We start from the raw sequence: 17423 nt of genomic DNA, 5'->3' as shown, positions 1-17423 counted from the left end.
GTTCACCAATTAAAGCCACAACAATGTAAGCTCAGACCCTGTAACTGTGGCTAAAATGTCTTCATTCCTTCTCTTGCCTTCCCTTTCTTCCCTTGGCATTTACTGACGGAGTGCCTACTGTGGGGCAGGCACACGGCTATAGAGGTAGGAAGCATACGGGGTCCACAGTCTCTGAAGAGAAGTAGACATTAACCAACCAGCCACAAAAATAAATGCCCAACTATAAACAAAGAAGTGCTCAACACACACCATACCCATAAACAAGGCTCACAACAGGTGAGGGAAGACTGTGGGTGCTGGCAAAGCCAGCTAAAAGCCTATGTGAGCTGGCGGCACTTACCTAACCATGTTGCAATGAGGACAGCATCAATTCCATCTATTGGCTCACAGATCCGAGCCACGACTGGGTGGATCTGCTGAGCCAGGTAGTACTGGGTGTCAATAGTTAAATTGTCCTGTTTCTGTAGCTGCTCAGGTGCATAGGCCCTCTGACCTGCAGTGAGGTTTGACCCATCCTACAAAAGGACATAGTACAGGTAAAGCTGTAGGAAATTCAGTCACACTATAAACATGCTTGCCCCCAAAGAGGGACGATGATTCAAATTTTATATATTCATTCCAAACACCAAAAAGTCCTTTTGACCTATTGGTGAACATTTCATATGTATCTAAGAGTAGAAGGTCAAGGAAAACACGTCACCCACTGTCCAAGAATGTAAATCCAGCATGTGTTGCGTTCTATTTTTTGTTGAAACATGAAACCAACAAGATGGCATGACTAGATTAAATAATTCCACCTGCCATCTCACAGAAGCACACTGGAAGACTTGCTAACTACTAGTCTAGTCAGAAAGGTCTTTTAGGAATGATGAGAAAAAATATGGGTGGTCCTTTTAATACAATCCCTTCATGCAAGAATTCTAGTCATAATCTCATCTTAAAGGGCCCCAGGGGTCATATTTTTTATGTATTGAAAAGCAAATGAGCAAGGGGAAAGAAAGGGTATGAAACCCACAGAGTAGTAACTTATATACAAGATATAATAGATAGAAATAAAATTAATGAGCTATCTTGGTGGAGTGGTAATGCTCTAGAAGCAAAATATTTGGCCAGCGGAATGAAGGATATGCCATTTTGCACTGTTTACACGGTTCTCCTCAAGGAAAGGAAAGGTAGATGGGTTGAAGAGGATCTTTTCAAAGGTTTCCTCTTAATAAAGTTGTGTAATTCTATGTAACTGGTCCATATACAGCCCTGTGGGTGAGGTCACCATCATCTGTGATTCAAAAAAAAGTTATCACATACTGGGCCAACATCTGACAACTCACTCCACCACTCTTTATCTACAACAACAGAACTTAATATTCAGACTAGTCAATTTTGACTATTCGCAGTGCTAAGCTGCTCTGCAAAACAGATAGCATGAACCCTATTCTTTCGTTCTTGCTATAATCGGCCCCTTCTCAGCTCAGCACCCAGCCCAAAGCAGAGGCTACTCGCACACTGCTATCTTCAGACTAGAGGCAGGGACCCCCTTCTCTGGCAAGGGTCTTGATGGAAACAAACTGGGATGTTTATCAACTAGGTCCTACATGGTCTAGGATATAATGAAATACTTAGAAAGCAAACCGTGGATTAAAAGACTTATCAAATAATTATTTCAGGAGTTCACAACACAGTAAAAGAAATTAGGCAGAATTCATCACCTTTAATTGTTGCCCTTTGCGAAGTCTGAATTATTAGATGGGCGTAAGATGACAGTCAATGACAAACAGAGGGTGAAAAATCCCTGGGCAGTGTCTTTACACACTTCAACTATATTCAGACTGACTTCACTAACTAACACCGGAAACCTGATCAATTTACAGGACTGTTTTGTTTTTTTTTTTTAAACTGGTCTGTCCTGGGCGCCTGGGTGGCTCAGTGGGTTAAGCCTCTACCTTCAGCTCAAGTCATGATCTCAAGGTCCTGGGATCGAGGCCCTCATAGGGCTCTCTGCTCAGCGGGGAGCCTGCTTTCTCCTCTCTTTCTCTATGCCTGCTCTCTGCATACTTGTGATCTCTCTCTGTTTCAAATAAATAAAAATAAAAAATCTTTAAAAAAAAATAAGCTGGTCTGTCCTAGCAATACTGAAGGGTGCCTGGGTAGCTCAGTCAGTTGAGCATTTGAATCCTGATTTCAACTTAGGTCATGATCTCGGGGTCAGGAGATCGAGCCCCGCATTGTGCTCTGTGCTAGGTGTACAGCCTGCTTGAGATTCTCTCTCTGACCCCCCCAAAATAAAGATTATATAGCAATGTTAAGTTTACCATTTTGTAATGGTGAATAAAAATCAAATTTACACAAGGGCACCTGGGTGGCTCACTCAGTTAAGTGTCTGCCTTTTGACTCAGGTCATGATCTCAGGGTCCTGGGATCGAGTTCCCCATCAGGTTCTCCGCTAAGCACGGAGTCTGCTTTTCCCTCCCTTTGCCCCTCTCTCCAACTTGTGCTTCCTCACTCACTCTCTCTCAAATAAATAAATAATATCTTTGAAGAAAATAAAATTTCTACAGCCAAATTCTTTTAAAAGCATGTGAATTACTTTCCAATATATCAATACACGATGTTCTCACAGTAAGTCAAGTTTTTTAAAAAAGCAGTTGAAAATTTCTAAGCATATCCTCAGTTAAGAAAGTTTTTATTTTAAATAACCACATGAAGGACCAGTTTTAACACTGACCCAACCATATTTCTTATTGTATTTAAAAAATCTGAGCCCAAACATGACTAAAGTCAAAAGAATTGGTGAGACAGGTTTTGCTGTGCTATGTTGGAAAAACATCCAGGCCATGACATAACATACATCTCTCACAGACCTAATTCTCAAACCTAGCAAGATCTGATGATATATGCAATAACGCATGGTGTACACCTTTAAAATCAGATTAAGAAGCGATGTTGGTCTTCCTTGAAGAGCCTATGTAGTTAATTTGTGAACTTCACAAAGTACATACTTCACAGAGACAACCAGGTGCAGTCAATTCATTCAAAACTATGTCGTTGGGGGTATAGCTCAGTGGTAGAGCATTTGACTGCAAAACTATGTCGTCACCTTTAGTAGGAAACTAATGGAAAAAAGTTAATGGGTGACAAGTGGCCCCCTTAAAACAATTATGTTAAAGGCACAACTTATGCTATTATGTCTAATGAAAGTTGCTAATAATTGAGGCTTAAAACTTAACCAACAAGTGGAAGTTGATCTAAGTCTCAGCAAATCACATAGGTTTTACAAATTGAAGGACTACAATGTAAATCTGACACCAAAAAAATTACTCTCTGAACTCATCTGAATGTAGAGTCAGAATAAATTATCACTAGAGTACTACAGTCTAAATATAAATTTCAAACAAAACAGAACCTGTCTAGGAAACAGGCTATTTGTGGAGGGCACCTTTGCTTAGAGCAGTATTGTTCTTTTCAAAGTGTATCATCATACATTTAAAAAAAAATTCTAAAAATATGGCTGTGTTAAGAAACAGAATAATTTGAGTGCTTAAAAGCAAAAGAGGTAGGGAGCTTTGGCTCACAAATGTGCTCAAAGTGGGCCTGGCCCACTGTTAGGGGACAGAGGCAAATTCAAGTCCTACAGCTTTTCAGAGCGCCGGGGTGGCTCAGTGGGTTAAGCCTCTGCCTTCAATTCAGGTCATGGTCTCAGGGTCTGGGGATCGAGCCCTGCAGTGGGCTCTCTGCTCAGTGGGGAGCCTGCTTCCCCCCTCCCCACCCCCCCCCAACTCTGCCTGCCTCTCTGCCTACTTGGGATCTCACTTTCTCTGTCAGATAAATAAATAAAACCTTTAAAAAAAAAGTCCCACAGCTTTTCTTGGTATACAATGAGTAGCATAAACAAAAGAAACACGAACTATAGCTTTAAGAAGCAAGAAAGTTAAGGCCTAGCACCAGTGGATGGGGAAAATGTTGAAAACACATCAAATTGGATTTATTGTACTGTATCAGCATCAGCAATTTTTGAGCTTTACTAGCTCAATAAGACCTGGGAAAAAGAGATCATAATACCTAATATCTAGACACCAAGGAACATAACCTTGACTTTTAAATCTATCGATCACACTACCATACATCTCCATTCCAGATTTAGCCAAAACATAATTGTGACTGGATTTCATTATTAGATGTTATTTCATGGAACCTATTTAATTTTTCAAAGCTATATTGCCATCTGCTCCTGTCATTAATAATCTAAGAGCTTTTCCATGTATGTGAAGTCACAAGTGAAAAAAAGCTAGCCTATTTACCAAAATCTTTATTTGCATAATATGAAAATTGTTTTTTTGAGATGAGACTTGTCAGAGGCAATATGCAAAGCACATTAAGGGCTTGAGCGAGTCAGACATTTATGGAAATATTTTCCTGCAGGAATTGGCTTTCTGTAACAGTTCTTAATCAAGGGTAACCCTAGGAGGGAGACAGAGTCAAGTGCTGATTCCTGTCCATGTACTTAAATCATTTGTTATGTACATCATCCACAGTACCGAGCAGATATTAGCAGATAATTTTTAAATTCTGAAAAGACTATGATTTAAAAACACACTGATTGTAGTTTGACAAAGATCAATCATAATGCAATGAGATTTAAGGCTTATCTAATTTTTTTACAGTAATAACAAAATGCAATAATTAATTAATTAAAAAGTAAGTCTTCTAACACAGATGAATTATGCCTTTTGGTAAGTATACCACACCACAGAAATTTTAAAGAATTTGGATAGAGGCTGTGACTTTTTTTTTCCCCAAAAGGAAGAGATGAGACTTCTCCTTTGTTCCAACTGGAGTTAAGTGCGTTCAAAGAAAAAAAACTGCTCTTTTGTCCTACCCTCTCTCCTCATCCCTGTCAGAGGCATGCTACTCTCCAAAAAAACTGGTTAGTGGTTTAAACCTGTGTTCCAGAAACGGTAGAGGTTCCTCAGATATGCCACACAGAAGAGGCATAAGGCAAGGAGGTGGGTTCTAGGCCCCCTTCCACTCAAAATACAACAAACAAACCGGTGAGATCATTTGCGTTTTCTTCCTAAGGCATGTTTTTGGGGGTCTCATACCTTTCTCCATATTAACTTCACATTTTTCTTAAGTAACTCTTAGAACATAAGCTAGGGAAAATGTATTTACTCTCTTATTCTAAGTATTCATAATGGAAACTGTGGCAAAAGGAATGATAATGGACTACTGCTGGACATATGACCAAATTTACATACATTTTTCACTTAAGTTAATTAAGGGCTGAAACAGTACCTACTGTTATGCATCTGTCTCACCAAAACAATTTCAGTAAACCAGGACACTGGTCTTAAAGGTTTTATGAACATTTTATACACCATATCTCTAATGCTTCAGATGTTATAAAACCAACCAGATTAACCAATCTCTTTACAACATTAATTATTTGGAAGACCATTAAATAAGACACTGTGGTGATCTGAGTTTTACTTTGGGTTATGGGGTCCACGAGTCTTATTAATTGCTACAGTTTACCTGACAGATGACGTACGACACGGTATCTCCAGCTTTCACCTTTCTGCCTCCTTGAGAATTCATCCAGAGGGCAACGTGTACATGAGGTAGGCTTTTTTTATCAGGATAATCCTGGGGATCCTTTGTCAATGCCTAAAAGAGAAAATGAGGAAACCAAAAGCCCCAAACATTAAAATAAAACCCTTCTCACACAGATATACACTAAACACATCTTTCCTAGAATCCTATCTGACACATAAACATAAAAAGGACAAAAGCTGTATATAGAAAACAGTGCCACAGTCTTTAGACATTCCATCCTCAAGGCTCCTCCCTCCTTCATTTACTAATATAACTAGATGCAACTCTGGCAAAAAAGAAAGAGAAGTTTACGGGCCATGGTACATAATACTTGCATATAAAAAAATTTAGACGATAAAAATTCAGTTTTCTATCTAGTCTTCAGTTTCTCTTAATGCCTGCAATTCCCTCACTGAATTAAGTGGTTAGTAAGGACTGATGTAGATAGGCTACTCTGACTTACTGATCTCTTTCTCAAAGGCCCCTCTAGCCTAAATAAATCTCAAAGGTACAAGAAATCGGTGGATTTATTCACACTGTTAATTTAAGTTCTATAAAGGCAGGAAGAACGAGTTTCAATGAGAAAGTAAGCCCTATGAGCACAGGGACATATCAGCCTGGCTTGCAGTACTCAGTGCTCAGAACGATTCCTGGTAAACAGCAACAACCAAATGTTGGCAGAATTATTTCGTTCACTCTGCAATAATTCACTAAGTTCAATCACTGTAAAGTATTGTGAGATGAGTAGACAGTCACTGGTCCTAAGTCATCTGCTATTAGTAGATGATTCCTCATTCTGCAAATAAAATCTCTAAAATAAGCCACATGTGCCATAAGGGACATGTGAACAGTGTTAGGGAGAGAGTTTAGAGAGGCAAAGATCACTTCCATCCGAGAGCAGAAATCACAGAAGTAAAAAACTTGAGCTGGCATGTGAAGAAAAAGAGGATTTTAAGAAAAGGTGACAGGAGCAAGAACATTCTGGGTAGCGATAAAAGCAAAAGTTAAGCAAGAGGTAACACAAAATACAGTCCATCAGACTGGAACTCAGTATGCACGAAGGGTAGGAGAGAGATATTAGCCTCGTGGTTGGTTTCAAAAGACAAGAGGAAGGGCAGGGGGCAGGGTGCCCCTCATGACTAGATCACCTCAATGTGGTCTGCAGAACCCTTAGGGCTCCAGATAGCCTTTCAGGGAGTCAAGAGGTCAAATTTATCATCCTGACAATACTGTTTGCATGGGTGATGCAGAAGCAATGGCAGGTAAAAGTTCTCACGTCTCATAAACACAAATCAGGGCAGCCACACCGAACTATGCTACCTACCACTTGTATTCTTCACCACCACACACTCAGAGAGAGAGACAGAGAGAGAAAGAGACACACACACACACACACACAAAGCAAGCGCACGTGCCAATTTCACTAAAGAATGCCCTTCATGGAAGAGCAAACATTAGTTTTTTAAGCACCTGACCCTGAACAGAAAAGGCTAGTATTTTGTGGGACAAAATAAGAAGTACACACAAGACATGTCTACTGTATACTGAAGAATGAAGTTTGCTCGAGAAAAAGCACTTGTGCAACTGTTCTGAGTTACAAGCTGAACCAGCTGCCTTGTTCACAGAACATAATTCTTCCTTGCAAGCATGATAGGCCAGCTACTGCTATTCAAACGTGAGTTTTTGGCAGATAATTTTTTTTCTTTTTAAAAGATTTTATTTACTCATTTTTGAGAGAGAGAGAGAGAGCACGAGCAGGGGGGAGGGGCAGAGGGAGAGGGAGAACCAGATTCCCCCCTGAGCAGGGAGCCTGACATGGGGCTCCATCCCAGGAACCTGAGATCATGACCCCAGCTGAAGGCAGACGCTAAACCGACTAAGCCACCCAGGTGCCTCAATGGCAAACAATTTCTCAAAAAAGAACAGAGTGAGCCTGCAACTTCAAGAATAACAAATGCAGGACACCCTGCCTGTTATAAAATTCAACCTTTGAAGCACAAATTAGAATTATAGAAAACTTGTTTGCATGTGTGTGAGCTTGATGGCTTTTAAATACTTAAAGACTTTTCTGATGATATATGTAGGAATACTTTAAAATGTGATTTTTGATAATGTACAATGAAATGCATCAATATTTGGAAGATCTGTAAAACCCAGGAAACTATCATTTCACAAATGACCAAAGCATTATGTCATGCATCAGTAAAATATCTATTCCAAGTATAACACAGACCAAAAGACTTTCATGTGAGAGTATGGAAAGTTCATGGATTAGGTTTCAGATTTTCACATTAAAATAATATTTATGAAAATGCCACTTAAATAATACTGGTGTAGAATCAAAGAAGAATATATACAACTATCTGAAAAAAAGTCCTGAAATATTTCCTTTTCTAACTATGTATTTGTGTGAAAATGGATTTTCTTCCTATACTTCAACCAAAACCACACATCACGACAGACTGGACACTCAAGAGGATATAAGAATACAGATGTCTTCTACCAAACTAGACATTATACAGATTTGCAAAATTATAAAATGATGCCACTACTCTGACTAATTTTTCTTTGTTTTGAAATATGTAGTTACTTTTCAAGGAAAAATGTTATTTTTGTAATCACAAACTGAGTTTATTGCTATTTTTAAACAAATACATAAATGTTTTAAAAGTTCCTGAGTTTTTAATTTCTAATAGTAAATATTAACACAGGCCATATAAACAAAAGCTCTTACAGTCCTCAATTATTTTAAGAGTATGCAAGTGTCCTGAGACCAGGAAATGTGAGAACTGCTGGAGCAGAATAAAGCAGGTCCTCCAGCACAGCTGCACATACCCATGTCATGTCCAGTTTCCAAATCGTACACTCAAGTGCAGGAGAGCACCTAGGAAATGCTCTAACTATCTGACTCGCCTCTAAACTGCTTAACGCAGAGTCTAGATTGACTTGAATGGATAATATTGCATAAAAACCTTAATCAATAGAACTCTACTTAAAAAAATATCTTCCTCAACTTACTATATACTCCAGGGCAATATTAAGAAATTCTGAATTTCAGGGGGCCTGGGTGGCTCAGTTGGTTAAGCCACCACCTTTGGCTCAGGTCATGATCTATGCTCTCTCTTTCATTCTCTCTCTCTCAAATAAATAAATAAAATCTTTTAAAAATTCTGAATTTCATGTAATATACTTTCCAGTTATTAGATTGGGGCTATTTGGGGATTGTACAAGCTAGTTTTAGAAGGCTTGATTTTTAAAAAATGCTTCCTGGTGGTTCAGGCTCAAGTTAACCAGGGCTATACAAATCAGCTGTGAAGTACTTTGTGTTACTTTATGAAAAATATCTAAGCTAAGATTGCGGTAATTCAGAAAATCACACATGATGTTTTCCAGTTGTTTTTAACAACAAGGACTAAAATCTCCACAAAGGCAAATCTCACCACTTTACTCCCCCACCCTAGGCTAGCCTCCTATTTTCAGTCCCTCCGAGATCACAAAAAATATCCCTAACTACAGATACACAGATATTCTCTCATAAGACCAACCACAACTAGTCACATACATAGACTCTTCCATTCCACTCTCCATTGAAAGCGATGAAATGTAAAAACTGAATTGCTCACAAGTTTTAAACACTGCAAGTATTCAGACAAATGTTAATCAAGACACATCACCTTTGACATAAATAGCTTGCCATAAACAGACTTAGGAGTAACTATGATATAGATAGTCCTTTCATCAGAATTCACTGCACTTCTGTCAACACTGCAGAAATCCATTTTCTTTATTAAAAAAGAAATATAAAAATATGGGACAGTAAATATCTTTGAAAGACTATTTCCATCTTGTAAAACATGGAACAAGATTTGTTTATTCAATTTTATATCCCAGAATGTAGCATGGTGCACATAAGAAGTACTCCATGTTTGATGAATGGGAAGAGTAGAAAAACAAGTGAATTCTTTTAATATTTACTGAACAACTGTTATTTGCCAGCTACTACATCAAGTGAAATGGAGAATATAAAGACAGTAAGTCACAATTTTAGCTCTGCCACGGAAAATGAAGGGCACAGTCCTAATCACATTAAGTATTACTATTATTATAAATAATAATGTCACCATAAATTGATGATTAGTCATGCTGAATGATGGATACATGGCGATTCATAATACTATTCTCTACTTTTGTAGTAAGTTTGACAATTTCAGTGGTAAAAACTTCAAAATAACAAGACTGTCTGCAGACCGTTCATTAGCACTTGGGAGACTGCCAGTGCCTCAGGGTATGGTGGCATCCTTCCTGTAAGAAGATGACAGTGTGGGCGCACTGACCTAGAGGACACATGCTCAGTGTTCTTCTGCCAATAATGCGGTCATGTTTGGATTCAGCCTTCCCAACTCCTGCCTGAAACCCCCTGTTAAGGAGGGCCCACATTTCTAAGAAGAGAGATCATGTCAGGGATATAGTCTACAAAATCGATGCAAAAATTGATCAAAAGAAGACTGAAGTCATAACTCTAACTCATGCACATTTCTGGGACAGACCAAACAAAATTGGAAAGGAAATCACTTTTTAGATGTCCCAAGTGATGCCATGCCAATGGGTAAACACTGCATCGCTTCAAGTGAAGAGCTAGTGCCAACATACATGTCCTCTTACTATATTTACTTCTATTTTTTTGTACTTCCATGTAGAAATGAAGGTCTACTTTTGTGACATTAAAGACCTCACAGTAGAGGTGTAGGAAACAAATGACTCACCTAAGAATAAACACTAATCCTAAGGATACGCATAGAAAATATTCATCTTCTCTGAAAACCAAAGAAATGCAAATTAAATGCAACAGTGAGACTCTGTTTCATATCATAATGATAGCACTATTTCATTTAAATATCACCAGTGGCATTATCACCAGTGAACGCTCATCAATAGGAGCAAATCTGTAGGGAAACTGGCACACACATTTTGTTCTTATCAATGGGTATCACCCTTTTATAAAGCAATTTAGCAAGAACCATAGAGATACACCTATCTTTTAACTCAAATAATTCACTTCAAGGAACCTAAACTAATATAATTCATCAAAAAGGAAAAAGATAAAGAAAGAAAGATGTTCAATACAGTGATTTCCAGTATACAAAATAATGTAAATAATCAAACAGAAATTTTAAATAAAGATATATCAGTGAAATATAAGATAAATATAACCTTTTTAAAGATAATATAGAAATGTGGAACAATCTATTTATGTCAAATAAAAACAGATTTCAAAATAATATATATTGTGATTGCTTCAATGTAAAAATGTGTTTTCAAGAGTAAGGAACCATGCAAAAATGACAAGCATCACTTTAGCACAGGGGTATCATGAATGAGTTTTAACCCTAAGTCTTCTATTTAATGTCATCATTAGATTCTTTTTCATTAAAATTCCGTTTTTGTATCAGCTTTGACAATGTAATCTATTTATCACAAAATGGGTAAAACGGTATTCACAAAATTAGCTTCTGAATATGTAAGGGTACTCTTTTTAAATGGGGGGAAGAAAGGAAATCTGCAATCTAACATCTTATATTACACAGCACTTTGGAAACCAAGGTTTTATTTTTCAAATTAGGTAAGGAAAATTATTCCTCATTTTCAACAACTAAGACTGCCCATCAAGCCTAAATTACACAGTTGAAAAAGAAAATAAAAGCACAAGTCTTCTGGCTATAAAGAAAATGCTATCGCCATCTTAATTCTAAAGAACTATGTCCCAAAAAAAGCATTCTGATTGCAGTACCTTTAAGGATCACCTTCTGTGAATGTCCCCCAACCACACACACACACACACTCTCTCTCTCTCTCTCAGGCACTCTATCTCCATCTTTCTCTAAGCTTACAGGCCTATCCTCCCAAACAACTATAAATGAGGAGGACTATGGAGAAGGTAATACTCTCTAGTCCCCTAAACATCAACTACATCACTACACAGAATCTCTGGAAACGAGGCCTCCATCAACTAAGAAACAGAGAGAGAAGGCCCCTGTGGATGACATGGCGGCACCAGCGGCTGGAAGAGGAAGAGTGGTGTGCTAATGGTCCATCCGTGAGTTAGTGGTTAAGCAGCTTTCATCACCAGCTAGAATGTATTCCAATTGCAAGGATGAGGTGGTTCTTCAACTAGCTGAAGGAGGCGAAAAACACACGGCAGCAGCTGGGCTCGGCAATAAATGCTACATTTACCTTGTTAATTTCAAACTGGCTCACTGGGACACTGCCATTTAGCACATTTTCTCCAATTTCTATTAACCTCTTCTGAATGTTTTCCACTATAGTGTCTCGGCTTTGATCAGAAAGAATCTGGCCAATGACAAAGCTGCAAAGAAAGAGAGGGATTCATTTTTTTAATATTATACTTTATTAATAAAGGAGAGAAAAGGAAGATAAATGCCATTAGATTAACATGTGGACAAGAGCTGTACTGAAAGCTAACATGAGAGTGAATGTCCAAAAGGCCGTTACTATTTGTTTTTTAACATTAACTCTACCAAAGGTTTACCAACCTTGGAATGTCAGGTTTGCCCTTAAACATACAGACCATTTTCTAATGCAGCAGCTAAGGCTTCATACAAAATGTGGAGAGAGAAAGGTATGTGTTTCATCCACAACTGTGCATATGCAATTACAAAATTCACAAGCAGTTATACTTTACTCATAGGTTAAAAATTTTAAAAGTAAAAATTTCACTTTCCCCATAAAGCACCAAGATATTATCTCTGATATCACCAAGCTGAGATGACCATTAGCTAGGTAAGCAGAAATATAGTTCTTTATGCAGATTTCTTAAAACCCGAAGATTTCAAACTTCTCTTTCTTCAGCTTCATTATATTCCTCAGTGTTCTCCAACCTTACGCTATCCCTGAAAAACTTATTATTCTACCAGACCCCCTCAAAAAAACAAGGGGAAAAAGAAAAGGAGTAAAAAAGCCAATATTTTATCCATTTCTGAGAAAATGCAGAGCGAGGGTTTGACAGCTGCATTATAATTTGTCAGAAAAAGAACCCTGACAAAAACATTTGTATAGCTTTAATTACTAATACATTTCTAACTCAGAGAAATTTACTTCTATTATGATGCATCTTTTCTTAGAAAACACAAAGCTGAAGAGAACACTCTAATCGACAGTCTATACAAAGTACTTTCATCTTTGGGTACATTTGGGGGCAATGAAGCATTTCAAACTTCATTTCATAAAAGGCTAACAGTGACCTATAGTTGGATGATCAACTTTGCCTAATCAAGAGCAGTTTTGCAGAAGCAACAATTGCTCAATCTCCCAACTTGAAAGCAAGAAGACTGGAAAATAAGTAAAAAGTGTGAATATTTGGCAATATTAAAATTAATTTAAATTTTGCTTTAAAGAAAAAAAATTCTTGTTTTCAGAATTGGGTAGGCTCATCAAACAAGAATATCTAAAAAGATGGTACACTAAATAGCTAACGATTCAGGCTTTTCTAAATGGATGCTTTATAAATTAATGTGACCCTTTAAAAAAAAACAGGCCTTAGCATCACAATTTCCAGCCTCCCTTGCAAAGCTAGGGGATCAGCCATGACATTTATTATTTCTGAGGTACTTATGGTATTTGAGAACTAGCTCTTAAACTAACCTAAGATTAGTAAGAATTTTATTATTTTTTCTTTTTGCAAGAGATTCCTAAGAATCTTTACACACAAATGATACGGATGAGAACAAAGTCTCAGTCCATGGTCCACTATAAATCCCAGAATATTTAAGCCACAACATGGGAACATCTTAACAATTATGTTCCTAAAGAGGCTCTACAATGATTCAGGAACACAACACAGGCACTTTCTTTTCTTTTTTTTTTTTTTTAAGATTTTATCTATTTGTTTGACAGAGAGAAACACAGCAAGAGAGGGAATACAAGCAGGAGGGGTGGGAGAGGGAGAAGCAGGCATCCCGCCCAGCAGGGAGCCCAATGCGGGGCTCAATCCAGGACCCTGGGATCACGACCTGAGCCCAAGGCAGATGCCTAATGACTGAGCCACCCAAGCGCCCCCACAAGGCACTTTCTAATAAGAATATGAAAGCAAAACAAAACAGACACAAGCTAACATCAATGAAACCAACTCTGTAGGGAGCTAAAATGTGAAGGTTTACCCTCACTGTGAGTTACAAGTCCCAAGATGTATCTTCTAGCAAGTACCTCTTACTGAGCAAATTTAGCTTTAAGTTTTAATCTACCTCGAAAATTCCACTCCAAATAAGTGAGAAGCATTAATATGTAACATTACAACAACAACAACAATAACAAAGAAGTTGTGTCCTTGAGCTTGGCTGAATCACAGATCCTCCCCATGTCATTAGTACTCGAAATTTTTACAGACAAACAAAAAAAAAAAGCAAAAATGAAAGTTGAACTCACTTTCCAGTCTCTTTAGCAAGATCACACCAATCTCTTCTAACTATGTCTAACCCTTTCAGCTCCTGTTTGGTGGAGTAATTCCCATCTGACGTTGGCTCAACAACTAGAGCGCCGTACTTCTTTTTCTTCAGCAGTAGGAGAGACTTGAAAACAGCATCAATGTCTATTTCAAGCAGTTTGTACAACTTGTTCACTTCACTTTTTACCTGTGAAAATTTCAAGCATTAATTCTAGCTTCTCAAACATCTACCATGGATAAGATGAAAATGCTACAAATTCCCAGAAGTTAATCTAAACACAACTTGAATTCATCAAGATTAGAAGGCATTTACTCAGGTGATACAGAACACAGTATTATGTTGCGTATGATACAAAACCACTGAAAGAGCACAGGGATAAATCAGACTGAAAAAAACCACAGTAATATAAATATATCATCCCATTCAACCAAAGGACAGAATTGGCAGGGCCCGCCCCAGGAAATTTACAAAAATTATGAAATAGTCTTTTAGAATGTATAAACTAAATGCATATGTATTTATCTTCGAACAACTGAATTAGAGACCAGATAGTCCAATAAGTAGATAAGTGGCTAGAAATAAGTAAAACTTTCACGATCAAAATCATGTCTAAGGAGCACCTGGGTGGCTCAGCTGGTTGAGCATCTGACTCTTGGTTTTAGCTCAGGTCATGATCTCAGGGCCCTGGGATGGAGCCCCGTATTACGCTCTGCGCTCAGTGCACAGTGTGCTTGAGACTCTCTCTCTTTCTCTCTCCTTCTCCCCTTACACTGTGTGCATGCGTTCTCTCTCTCTAAAATAAATAAATAAAATCTTAAAAATAAATAAAGTCTAAGATCTTCCTGTACATCCCAAAGCACCTTACATATAAGGAAATAACTATATGTTTAAAAAAATGACTAATCACCTGCTCTTTATTGATAGTCTCAAGGCACAGCCAATCACCGCTAGGGAAAATACACAGCTTTTGAAGTCCAATATGAGGACAACAGGACAGGCCTGTCCTCAGGTGAAGCCTACAAGTCATATTTCACACATACCAGTGGAGAAGGGCAGGAAGTTGTTACTTTGTAAGGTGTTATCTTAGTTTTAGTTTATTGGGACAAGATCTTAACATAGCAAGTACTAAAGAAACACTTGCTAACTGTAAACTGCAATTAGGAGGTGACAAATGATGACTTCTAAATGTATTTTAAGTACTCTTATAAAAAATTATTAATGGGTGTACATGTATGTAAATAGGTGTTTATCCATATTAGCATATAAAACCCAAGGGACTACTACTAGAAATGTATTTCTCCCCATGCATGATAATGTGATAAGTATAAATATGATCATATTTTAATTTTATTTTTTAAAAGATTTTATTTATTTGGAGGCGGGGGGAGGGGGAGAATAGCATGAGCAGGGGGAGGGGGCAGAGGGAGAGGGGGAAACAGACTTCCTGCTGAGCAGGGAGCCTGACTCTGTGCTCCATCCCAGGACCTGAGATCACGACTTGAGCTGAAGGCAGAAAGATGCTTACCTGACTAAGCCATCCAGGTATCCCTATATTTTAAATTTAAATTAAAATTTTTTTTTCACTTTCTTTTATCAGAAAGGAGACACACAGAAGATCACAGGATGTGAAGCAGTGTGAACCCCCTTGCGAGACACAGAACAACACCCAGAGTCAGAGATATCACTGTAGCGAGGCCTAAGCCCAACATCACAGAAGTATGACATCACAGTCACCAGACTTAGAAACAAAATGAAAACATCTCACACTGTTTACAAAGTAAAAATGCATTTGTCACTTAAGGAAAAAATATTCTCCTTTGAATTTTACCCTTAAAAACAAATAACTGGAGTAGAGGTTAAGAAAAATAAGAGGATGAGGAAATGAGAAGCACTAAGCTTATTTTCAGAAACATGCATGTACATATGTGAATTTATGAAGTTCCATGTTAAAAGAGAATTCAGAAAAGTAGCTAAAAGATAATTTCATCAAATTATTTCACCTTGTTTCCCAATTTATATACTTCTTCCAGATCAGTGCTGTTGGTGTTTATCATAATTGAATCGGTATCTCCATAAATAACTTCAAGATTCATCTAAGAAAAAGCAAAAATTATAAAACTTAACAACAAAAACACAATGATCATCATATACAATGAAACTCGAGATTTTCTATACTACAGAAATTACAGGTTCTATTGATTTTTCAAAAGTTTATGTTTATTCTTATCCATATTGTCAGAGGAGTACAATCAAAGATTAAGCTCTAATAAACTAGAAAGGAAAGGCTCTGTCACATTAAGAAAATCTAGCTAATTTTCTTAAAACAAACAGAGATTAGAGGAGCAGGGGAAATGTCTGGTTTCAACGGAAACAAACTGGAACTGAATAATATAAAGGAGGAGAAGAAACTAGGAAGGTAGGGGTCTATTTTTATCCACTGTACCATAAGCTTAGGGGTCATGGCAATTTATAAAGCAGAAACATAATGGGTTTTGAAAATTCAGGGGCACAAATCCATACGAAATTCTTCACAGTTTCAAACAGTATTCAGTAGAAGATGAAGAATGCCAAAAAAAAATCAATCATAACAAACAACACTAGAGCACATACAGTATTAAGGCCTGGAAGTAAACTCTAATTAGCACTGTTACTAATTTGCTTGAAACACTCACATATAGGCTTCAAGCAGCGGCTAGATCATATCAGTGTTAGTAAAAGAAAAAAGCTATAATCCATTAGGAGGGATTATAAACGTAAACCAGGCATTCTAAGAAGCCATTTCCAGTCTGTTTGGGTTACAATTTTCCTTGAATACAAAAACGTCACAATGTATGATATTTATAAGTCACTGTATAATGAAAATGTTCAGCATTACCTTCTGTACCATCTCCTTTGTATGCATCAAAATCTAAATGAAAGAAAAAGTCACGATTAATGCTTTACATAGTTACAAAACCATAAACATAAGTAGGTACACACAGAGATATATAACCCAATGACTGGTCATACATTTTAAAGCTCTTCGTGGTTTTCTAACCACAACCCTAAAAATAACAGTAATATCAACATAATCTAAAAGTAAGTTGGACTCTATGTTGATTCTTAGCCAGAAATAAGTAAGCAGCTCTACTGTAAATATCTATTTAAGATTAATGTAAAGATCTATTTTTAATAAACATGCATAATAAAAACATGCCTTTATGATATGGTAAAAAGGCAAACTATTCTCATTACTGATATTTAAATAAAAGTGCATGACTGAAAAACAAAAGCTTAACAGAGCATTTCAAATCTGGCAATTCTTACCCATGGTAGTCAAAATCTTAAAAAGTGAAAAAAATAAATATATGTACCAGATTTCAATTTCTTCTCAAG

General features: G+C 37.3%; 1 protein-coding gene across 1 annotated transcript in view; it reads right to left on the bottom strand.

Annotated features, from left to right (window-relative positions):
• The window catches only part of POLA1 (DNA polymerase alpha 1, catalytic subunit), a 302939-nt gene that overhangs the window by 166689 nt on the left and 118827 nt on the right, over positions 1-17423 (bottom strand). Inside the window, exons 27-32 of the mRNA XM_032329645.1 lie at positions 16924-16956; positions 16049-16141; positions 14029-14234; positions 11821-11953; positions 5530-5661; positions 341-515 (exon numbers count right to left, since the gene is read on the bottom strand). Coding sequence (XP_032185536.1) covers positions 341-515; positions 5530-5661; positions 11821-11953; positions 14029-14234; positions 16049-16141; positions 16924-16956 — 772 coding nt within the window. The remainder of the gene's footprint in view (positions 1-340; positions 516-5529; positions 5662-11820; positions 11954-14028; positions 14235-16048; positions 16142-16923; positions 16957-17423) is intronic.

The sequence above is a fragment of the Mustela erminea genome, chromosome X, assembly GCF_009829155.1.
Source record: "Mustela erminea isolate mMusErm1 chromosome X, mMusErm1.Pri, whole genome shotgun sequence".
NCBI classification, from domain to species: domain Eukaryota; kingdom Metazoa; phylum Chordata; class Mammalia; order Carnivora; family Mustelidae; genus Mustela; species Mustela erminea.
This window is presented reverse-complemented; position numbering and strand designations above follow the sequence as displayed.